At 52.4% G+C, this 10,480-nt stretch overlaps 2 protein-coding genes across 2 annotated transcripts in view; one reads left to right on the top strand and one right to left on the bottom strand.

The window, feature by feature from the left end:
• LOC102042155 (avidin-like) overlaps positions 1-1,130 on the top strand; it is a 1,464-nt gene extending 334 nt beyond the window's left edge. Inside the window, exons 2-4 of the mRNA XM_005428359.1 lie at positions 250-460; positions 563-695; positions 1,097-1,130. Coding sequence (XP_005428416.1) covers positions 250-460; positions 563-695; positions 1,097-1,130 — 378 coding nt within the window. The remainder of the gene's footprint in view (positions 1-249; positions 461-562; positions 696-1,096) is intronic.
• Positions 1,131-5,084: 3,954 nt separating this feature from the next.
• CREB3 (cAMP responsive element binding protein 3) lies at positions 5,085-10,474 on the bottom strand. Its single transcript, XM_005428358.3, has 10 exons — positions 10,389-10,474; positions 9,568-9,705; positions 9,227-9,485; positions 8,894-9,006; positions 8,585-8,677; positions 7,972-8,078; positions 6,546-6,614; positions 6,306-6,390; positions 6,090-6,171; positions 5,085-5,652 (listed from the first exon to the last, which is right to left on the bottom strand). The coding sequence occupies exons 2-10, from the start codon at positions 9,703-9,705 to the stop codon at positions 5,312-5,314; spliced, it is 1,287 nt and encodes a 428-aa protein (XP_005428415.1). The 5' UTR covers positions 10,389-10,474; the 3' UTR covers positions 5,085-5,311.
• Positions 10,475-10,480: the final 6 nt, after the last annotated feature.

Here is a 10,480-nt window from a genome sequence, read left to right as displayed (position 1 = left end):
CACCTGCTGCTTGAGCATGGGGGATTCACTCTCCCTTGGGTGGGTGAAACCATCCTGGACAGTAGCTGACCTGAATGTGATTATAGCTCAGGCATGATGCTCACACTGAGATGGTGATGCCGGTGGCACATCAGGTCCGTGGCATACCACCCACTGCTGCAGACATCTCTGGGCAGAGCCAGGGTGAAGGGGTGGGAGCAGGATGTTCCCCCCTCTCCCTCCCTCCAACCCACGGCACTGGCCTTGCAGTGCCTTCTCTCCGGGTCGTGGCGGAGTGACACCAGCAGCCGGATGGTTGTGTCCACCCTGAACGAGGACAACAGATTCTCTGGTTTTTACCTGCCGGGACCTGCTGCTGGCTACTCAGAACTCCTCACCTCACCACTGGAGGGGTCCCAACAAGATACAGAGCTGGTCCCACAGCCCACCTTCTCCTTCACTGTGAGCTGGAGGCTCCAAGGTAGGCAGCAGGGGGTCATCATCCTGCGGGTGGGGATGCCAACAGGACACAGGGTGACCTTGGGCCTCTCTGCCTGACTCACATCACCTTAAACCCTTCCAGACTCAGAGACTGTCCGGACAAGTGTCTTCCTGGGCCAGTGCTATGTGGACTCCAAGGGGGAGGAGACCCTGCATGCCCTGTGGCTCCTGCGAGAGGCAGCTGACAGTCCTGCAGAGGACTGGAAGGGCACCCGGTCAGTGCTGGGTCCCAGCCACTGCTCTGCCAGGGTCTTCTGCAACTCAGGCTGGAGAAGGGAGAAATCCCACAGGGTGAAGCATGGGAGGACCATGAGGGTGGAATGGGTTTGTCACCAGTGATATGCAAGGGCTATGGAGCCTCCGTGTAACGTGGTCCACCCCTGCATGCCAGATGTGCCTCAAGGTGGGGGATCCCTGGATGGGCTTTGGCTACAGAGAGCCCTCTCTGGGGCTTTCTTTCCACTCTCCACAGCAGAAAGAGAAGGAAAAGATGCCAGCACCTGGCACAGCCTCTGCTACAGGCTGTTGGAACCTGCAGTACCTCAGTCAGCCACACAGGCTTCCCCTCTACCCTCCAAAGCATGCGTGACCCCATCTGATTTGGTGTTTTCTGCAGGATTGGCACCAGCACCTTCACACGGATAAAATGACAGCAAGTGGGAAAATCCAGCAGGCTCAGGATTGCAAGGAGTGCCTAGGAGACTTTGCCTGCACCAGCATGCTGCCCTTGAGGTGCAACCTCAGCCCAGAGGTTCTTGCTTTCTTCGACAAGTTCACCAGATGCAAAATAAAGGGTTTCTGTGGGGATGCAGGGTTTGGCTCTGTCTTCTCCCTGCCTCAGACTTGTGGGGTTTGTCTCACCCAGCAGCCACGGTCCCAGATGGGAGGTTTCATGCTGCACTGAGACTGAAAAAGACAAGGCTGAGGCCAGCAGAGCCCCTGGGGATGGCGACTGTCCCAGCTCCCCTTCCTGGCAGTGTGCAGCAGGACTGTGCCTGCAAACCTGATGCCATGCTCTGGGTAACAAGTCCCTAGGCGTCACTCCCAGATGTCCCTAGAGATGGGGGACAAACCGGGCTGTGGCCAGGCAGAAGGAACACCGCAGAGCCTTCCCCGCGGGAGCCGAGCACGGGAAGCTCTCGGGTGCCCGAACGCCCGAACGGGGCGCTGCAAACGATTCTTGCAGAGCCGTCAGCCTCCGGTTCCCAGCCCCGGCGGATGCGCAGCGCGGGCCGGCTGCCAGCTGCCCTCCCATCCCGGGCCCGAGGAGAGCTCCCAAATACCCCGCCCCGAGAGTCCCTTCGGCGCGGCTGTGTCCCCCGAGCAATGCGTGGGGGTGTGTCTCCAGCCAAGATGTCCAGACATGGCCACGGAAAGAGAACAGGGGAAGGGCACATCTGGCACTGGGTGGACTTTTTTAGGCATCACAACCCAACCTCTCTGCCCTCTGCCTCGGACACTTTGCTAAAGTGCTCCTAACACGACCCCTGGGGGTCCCAGGGCTGAGGTGCCCAGCTGTGAGAGCTGGAAGGAGGCAGTGGTTCCATCACTGTATTTCCAGCTGCTTTTTAAACCAGTTTTCAGATGTTAGTTTTTCTGTTTCCACCAATATCCAGCAGCTGGTGCTAGTGGCTAAAAATAGGATGGATGATGACACAGGATTTAGATTTCCCTTGAAGAGGTGGATATATCTTGTTTCTGCTGCTGACTGAATTTTCCATCTCTCTGAGAAATCCTAATTCATTTTTTTTTTTAAAGGGCAAACCTGATTTGTTTAAAGCCACGATCAGGAAGTGTTTTGCATTGCTTACACAGCCTAGGACTTCCTTAGCAATAGAAAGCAAATTTCATTTTATGTTTTCACAATTTTCAATATATCACTATCATGGAAAGGAGAAGATACTCTAATACTTGAGGAGTCACCAAGCAGAAAAGATTATGTTTCCATCTGGCAACACCCATCTGGGACTTGCCAAGGACTGTCCAGGATATTTTGCCCTGAAAAGCTCATACTTCCAGTCTGCCAGCATAGTCCCACAATGCTGACAAAGGCACTTGCTGGGACACAGGGGAGATACAGGTCGACCTTGGGCATAACAGAGGGAACAAGGTGGGGATGCAAGCTGGGACTACACCACCGACCTAAGGCAGAGTGTGGGGCTCTGTGTGCATGCAAGCCACCCCAGTGCACATGCAGACCATGCTCTGACCCCACGGCATGCTAGGAAAAAGAGCAGGGATCTGCAGCAAAGAGGATAAGGAGGGTGGCAAGAATGTCAGTTGGCTCTTGCTCCTCTGCTTGATATAATCAAGTCCTCAGCAAAAAGACTCATTATGAGCACTTTAATCATTGCTGAACTTTAACCCAAGGCATGAGGTCCAGGCTGAGCTTCATTTCTCTCCCCAGGTCAGAGCTGCTTGCTGTGGGACTGGCACAAGAACACAGAAAGCAATGAAAAATAGCAGACTTGGGCCATTATGAGCTGAGACCATAGAGCAGTCCTCCCCAAAACTCCCAGCTCCTGGCTCCCAGCCTGCTCTCCCAGAGTTATCTCCCTTCCTGACATCTGGCCAAGCAAGTCAGACAGCTACAAAGAGCAATACTGACCCCATCATACCCAGGCAAACACCAGCTCACATGGCTGCTCCCAACTTTCCTGGCAACACCACCATGTATTACTTCAGATGGTTCATTTGATATTGATGACTGCTGGGTCAGGGACACTGTGTAACATCTGTGACACTACACACTCTGGCCTTGAACTGCAAAAAATGAAACTAAAGGGGGAACAGACCATTACACACACTGACCCTGAACTGCAAAAATGAAAGTAGGATGGGAACAGGACATTATGTACCTTGGCTTCAAACTGCAAAAAAATGAAAGTAAAGTGCGGAGGGGCATTACACACCCTGGCCTCAAACTGCAGAAAGGAAAGCAACAAATATATCAGAAAGATAGGGAAAGGAACACAGTGTATACCAAGAGCTGCAAATCCAGCGGAGATGCTGGGTCAGGGCTGTCAGTGCTGGCCAGGGCAGAGCTGTGACCCAGCCCTTTCAGAAGCATGGTGAGGCAGAGGCCCTGGAGGTGCCTCTCCCTGGTTGTCTCCCCTCTGGACACAGTACTGTCTCACATCTTGGTTGGTTTTGCTCCCTGGGTGGGATGCAAGTGTGAAGCTTCCTGCACCCACGGCCTTGCTGAGCTCCCGTGTCCCCAAATCCTACACTGGGCTCTGCAGCCTGAACTCAGGGTCTGCCAGTGCCTCCTGTGGACCCAGTGACCCCCACGACACAAAGGGACAATCCTGAATTTAGCAACCCCACAGCAGGCAAGGCCCACCCGGTGGCTGTTGCAGCACCCTGGCCCTGCTCCACTTCCTGCCATTGTGCAGCTCCCATTACGAAAGCAGCGGCGGGGCTGACACCAGCTCCCCGCGCTTCCTCCGGGGGAAGCTGCTGCTTCCGCAGCGCTGGGGGCTTGCGTGTGTGTGGTGGGTGCTGGCTGCTCACCACATACACTTTTCTCCAAGAGTGCTTTTGCACCCTTGAAGCAGGGTGAGAGAAAAGCAGCAGCCCTGCAAACCCACGCTATGCCTCAACAAGACCCTGTGCAGAGCCACAGCCAGGCGGACTTCCCCTGCAAACGCTCTGAGAGGGATTGCCCCCGAGCCTCCCCTGGGTTTCTCCCACAAGGCTCCCAGCCCCAGGTGCAGCCCCCAGCCGCCCAGCACCTCGCCAAAACAACCAGAGAGGACACAGTCACACACCATTAATATTTATTTAGACTCTATTAATAAGGAAGCTATTATTATTCTGATCCAATTTGAAGCTATCCCTGCTCATTGCACAGAGAACTGGACTAGATGACCTTTAGAGGCCCCTTCCAATCCAAACCATTCTATATGACTCTATGGAACGTCCTGCAGTAGGACAAGGAGATCTCTACAGGTACCACTAAGCTGCAGTCTGGCAAAGACACTGCTCACCAGCTCGAAGTGTTTCTGTTCAACCCAGAACCATTGACTGCATCACCAGCCAGCACAGTAAGGCTTGGGCACACAAAGACATGGCTTTGAAACTGTCCTGTGGCCAGTAAAGCCTTCCGAAGAGCAAGCAGTTCTGCTGCTCTCTGAACATGCTGCCTCAGCAGTCTGGCTCAAGGCATGCCTGCTCCTTGAAGCCCAAAAGCCTGCAGAAGATGAAAGGCTCAGCCCTTACAGTAGGCAAACAGCACACATGGCTCAGGAAGGACTCCACATTACCTCCTCTAGCCAGGCTGGGAGCTGTGGCCATGGCTCAAAAGCTAGCAGGAACAGGCGACATGCTGGGTCTGTCGCAGCAGCAGGCAGGACTACTCCTGCGAGAGCACTGAAGGTCAAATTGCTCCCTCACACCTAGAAATCAGGCAGCACTGCAGGATTAAGGGGCACTGACATGGAACATATGTTTGGGGCCACAACACAGACTAAGAAGTGTCTTCATCTCCAGCAGGGCAGTGAAGAAGCAGGGCAGCAGCCTCCACTGCCAGCTGCATCCAGTCAGACCAAGTACTGGCACCTCAGTCCAACTGCCTCCACTCTCCCTGCCACAGCCCTTCCCCACAAGCCACATCAGCAGCCATAGTGAAATTCTCAGAATTTCCTGTCCCATCTCAGATGGAGTCTGATAAAAAAAGTCAGATTGATTCCTTCCTGGTAAACCCTCTGAGTCGCTGGCAATGAGGAGAGTATTGAGAAGAAACTGCTTGGATAGATAATCTGTTACTGCAGCTCTCTCCCTGCTCCACGGGGTGTGCAGTATCATCCCAAGGAGCAGGATGCAGCACTGGTCACATCTCATTGGCATGGTGCTGCTGGATGAGAACTCTGTCAGGGTGTTCGACCCACTCCTGACCCTTGGATTTCCATGGCACCAGCACTGCTGCCGGCAAAGGGTCACTCTGGGGCGGGCCCGGCTTGGAGCCTGCTGCTGCCGGAGGGTCAGAGGATGAGTTGCTGTTGAAAGATCTGGGACTGGAGTTAAGTGGACTCTGCCCCTCTTCCCATGACTGACTGAGGTTGCCCGACAGCAAGGAGTCTCCCGGCTCTGGGCTGAAGCCCTCCAGCTCAGTGTCATGCTGCACATCAGGTGCTCCCTGGTTCGGAAACTCGCGGATCTGCCGTGACAGCACTGTAAGAGAGGTAGAGCCAACCCTGTAATTTCCAGCCTCCCACCCTCCTGTGCTGAGCATGGAGCCACCACAGAGCCCAGGAGAGAGGACAAACTGTTTAACCAGGACTTCCTCTTCCCAGGGGAGGCGGGGAGAGGATGCTGCACAGCTGCCAGGCACAAGCACAGTCTGTGCTCCAAGAGGGACCGGAACTCACTTGTCCTTGCACAGCCCCTGGCACAGGGCCCTGCTTTCAGGCAGGCCTCTGCAACAGGGCTGAGGAAGAGTCCAGAGCCGGGGCAAGACAGCAAGACAAACCTAGTGGTCACCCTAGGCAAGGGAATGCTGAGTTGGAAGCACCCCAGAGTTCAGCCTGTCTCTGGGGAAGGTGCTGTGCTCTGAAGGGCAGCACTTCACCTGGAGCCACACCTCAGCCCCAACGTGGGCACTCACTCACCCTTGAGCTCCCGCTGTGGCTCTACGCTGCCGGGCAAGCGGATGCTGGGGGACAGAATGAGGCAGAAGGACAGAACCAGGATCTGGAAACAGAAATATGAGCACAATCTCAGCAAAGGAGATGGACAGGCATCACTAAATGCAATAAATGCCTCTCTCCCAAACTTGTGAGGACAGCAGGGACTCCTCCATAGACACTGGGGCTGAAGCCACTTACCATGGTGCAGGTTTTTCTTTTGGTAGTTTTGGGGGCAGACCGTTTCACCAAGGCCTGCAGCTTCTGCAACTGCCTGAGCAGTGACCTGCAGTAGAGCAAGAAATGCAGGTTAGCAGAGCAGGTGGACCTACACCTGCACATTTCCCTCCACCCTCTGCAGCCAGGGACGGGCCACAGTCCTGAGAACAGGAACAGCCTTTCCCACCCCTTCTCCTGCCAAACTCAACAAGACAAACTCACATGTTCTGCTTCTGCAGCTGCTGCACCTTCTTCTCCAGTTCATGGTTTTCAGCTGTGCAGGCTGCCACCCTTTCCAGGACGGATGAGAGGTGTGGGGGAAAAACAGAGAGATTTTGTTGGTCAACAGTGCAGATTTTACATCAGTCACCACCTCTGGGTGGCTGGGGCAGAAAAAATTGGTCCTGGGGTCCACCTGGTATCATGTGCAGCAAAGCCCAGAGAGCACCACCTCATACCAGATATGGGGAGGAATGAAGCCCTGCCAGTCCTGCAGAGAAGCAGGAATTGATTGAATCCAGTTGATTAACCCCTATGGGTGCTGACTGCTAGCGGCACACCAGCCCTGCAGATCTGTGACATCAGGCTGCATTACTAACTAGCCTGACCTGAAAACACATTCGTCCTTGCTGGTCAGCTACGTGGCTTGACAGAGAAAGCTCTGGGCCATCTCCAAGCACAAGAGCAACAGACAGGCTTCACCCTGATGCTCTCAACCCTCTGCAGGGAGCTCTTGCCCCACAGGGCCAGCCTCACTTTTTGCTGAGGCTGACAGGAGCCCAGCAGCCAAACAGCACAGCAGCTTGTGACAGGCACCCCCTGATCCCAGACCTGGCAATGTGGTCAGCACAACTAAGGCCATGCAGGTGGGGACCAGCTATTCTTGTGACCCAACAAGTCATGTATTCATTCCCTGCCCCTTGTTATCAGGCACTGAAGGTCCTGTGCACCGAGTACCAAAACAAACAGACTTCTTCTTCCTCTCCCTGCCAGCCTGAAAGTCCCTGGGCACAGGCCCTTCCCTTACCAGTCTTGAAGGTCATAGGCACACAGCCAGCTCTGTGTTGCTGACAGCCCTATCACAGAGCAGGGAGGCACAAGTGCACAGAGTGCACTGTCCACAGAATCAAGCAATTAGAAAGTCCTAAGGGCACCTTAGGAGTAGAATTTCTGCTGGACAGCTCAGGACCCCTCTGCTCAGGGACACATCTACCATTTCCTGCTTCCTCCCATGACTGAGGGAGAGACTTGTATTATTTGTATCATTTTTGAATCTATGTTATGATCATTATATTAATACACATTATATTAATTAACCATCCATTAAGATCTGATCCAAACTGCAGAGGGCCTGGGTGACTAGAAATTTTAAGTTAAGATGTATTAGAATGAAGGTGATTAGAAATTGTAAGTTAAGCTGTATGATAGATACTGTATTACAGTGGTTACAGACTGTACTACACTGATTCTGCTAGTAAAAAATCTGCACCACTCTAATCACAAACCCTCTGCTATACTGATTGTAACATGATAGGAAAATGAGGTTCTGACTAAAATGACAATTTAGTGCCATCATCATTCTGCCAAGGATCCCTAAAAGAACATATGGGGCCCCTCAGTGCTGGATGACACTGCTATGTGAGCATACCTGTTTTCCAGGCCATCCACATAGATCTTCCTCCGGCGACGACTATCCTGAGCTGCCTGCTTGTTCCGAATCTTACGACGCACTTTCCTCAGAACTCGCTCCTCAGCCTGCAAGGATCACCTCAGTAACAGCAAGCCCAGGGTGCTGGCAATCCCACCCTCTCAGACCACCCTCACATATCAGTGCCCAGCCCTAGTTCTTGTGTCCTCTGTCCTTCCCACAACACTGAATAAACTGCAAGGCAAACCCTGGCCTGCTGATGCAGCCAGCAGCTTCCATGACTTGGCAAAAGTAAGGCGTACCTAAGGAAAATGAAAAGCACACAGACCACAAGCCACTAGGCAAGCAGGAAAAAGTAGCTGCAGGCACTTGTGATGTAACTGCCTCCTGCAAACAGCCATGAGTAGGGAGACTGACAGCAGCCAGAAGCTGCTGTGCATATGGACGACACCCTGGACTCGAAAGAAGGAAAAGGACACCAAGCCCAGATGAACACTGCCCTGAATGCAGCACCTGGACAACAATATTCTCATCAAGGCACTGTCCTGCAGTTTCAAACCCTTACACTACCTGATACATTCAAGTGGTCTGTTTGGTTCTAGTGAGAACTCACTTTGGTCAGTGGCAGACAGGTTGGTAATGTAACACCTTCCTTCTCCAGAAGCTGCTTCTCCTCCTCTGTCAGGACCAGCTCTGGGAAGTCAGACTAGAAAACAGCAAAAATAAGCCTACTGAGAACGTATAATACAGGGAGTCCATCCTGGGCCAGCAAGGGCATGCAGCAAACACAAAGAACCGGAATCAGCTCTCCCAAAGTAAAGCCATGCTTTCCTTCAGAGATACCCCTCATAGGAGCCAAGTCAGAAGAGAAGGAGAGAGATGAGAAGCAAAAGCTGGGGTCCACAGGCATAGGAGTCAGTACCTGTACCATGGATCCAGGCACAAGCTGGGGTTCATCTTCCACAGCAACAGCAACAGGGGAAGTGGTGCTCTGTTCCAGTGCCTCACTTGTGCCTTCCAAACCCACCCATGCCCCTGGGGAAGGAAAGACAAGTCAAATGCTGGGCCTCACTGAGGCAGCACCTGACCAGCCAGCTTTGAGTGGCATGAAAATAACAATTTTACAACAGCAGAGAGCCTCTACTCTTGGCTCTCTCCATCTCTGCCTGACACCCACCAAGACAAACCAGTATGGGACTGCTTTTCTCTCTTCTGCCCGCAGCCAGGTCAGAAAGAGTCCATGCACATCACTCACCTAGCTCAATGGTAACATCTCCTTCTGTCATGTCAGACCTCACACTTTCCAGTGCAGGCCAGTCCTGGTGAAGGGAGTAGTTATGATCAACCAGCACAATGTCTTGGCTGGCAAAATTGCTACCAAGGCAATGGGACAGATGCTGATCCTCAGAAATGCTGCTGTCATTGTTGGCAGGCAAATAACTGAGGCTGTCTGGTTCATCTTCTAAAGGGCCCAGCAGTGAGCTGATGAAGTCATCCATCTCCTTGTCCAGGAGCTGCAGAGGAACAGCTTTTACTCAGCAGGGAGAAAAACCTCCTAAACCTCAGCTCAGCAGCAATTCCTCACAAAGAACTCACCTCAGGCATTGGCAGGCCCCAGTCTTCCAGCAGACCATTCTGCTCCCCTGGGATTTCAGGGCAGGGAGCATCATCCTTCAAAAGAAAGTCAAGCAGATCCACATCTGCCAGGGCATCCAGTTCCTCTGGGCACGACATCTGAGCATGACACCCAAAGTGAGCACAGGCACAATGGGAGACACCAGCCTTGCTTTAAGGTGTCCCTCAGACCCTATAGACAAAGTATCCCCATGCAATGTCAACAGCAGGGATGGCCAGTTCACAAGTACTTCTCCAGCCAGGCTATCATAACATCACCAGTGACAACAATACAGTATTTTCTCCACAAGATTATTGGGACCCACAGGAGCAATGCTCCACCCAGAGCATAAAAGCTGCAGGAAGGAGAGGAAAAGTGAAACAATCCCAGACTTATTGTGTGGAGACCATGCAAGATTCTGCTGTTCCACAGAAGCCTGAAGGTGCCATAACCCCTGGTGTGCAGCCAGCAGGGAGAACTTCCTGTCCCATGAAAATTAAGAACAGTTACTGTTGACATGTTAACTAAAGGGATTCTGTTAATGATTAAATTATGATCAAATTCTAAGTAATCCATGACTGAACAAAAATTAAATGGCAATCAAATGGTGATTAAGTGATCATTGAACAGTAATTAGTGAGTGATTTGACGGACTTAGATGATGACTTAGCAATTCAGACAGCTGTACTATTTAACACACTTGTAATAAATAAGTGGATATTGTAATAAATAAATAGATGGATATATATAAATGTCACTAGCACACAATATACTTCTAGGCTGAAAGTAAAGTACTCCTTACCTCGCTGTAGAGATCAGACACTGGTAATGAGTCTCTCAGCCCTGAGGAGTGACCTGGAGAGCTGCTCCTGCTGCCAGGGACGTCAGGGTCCG

This window comes from Geospiza fortis, unplaced genomic scaffold, assembly GCF_000277835.1.
Source record: "Geospiza fortis unplaced genomic scaffold, GeoFor_1.0 scaffold174, whole genome shotgun sequence".
NCBI classification, from domain to species: domain Eukaryota; kingdom Metazoa; phylum Chordata; class Aves; order Passeriformes; family Thraupidae; genus Geospiza; species Geospiza fortis.
Note: the sequence above shows the minus strand (reverse complement) of the source record. Positions and strands in the feature narration are given on the sequence as shown.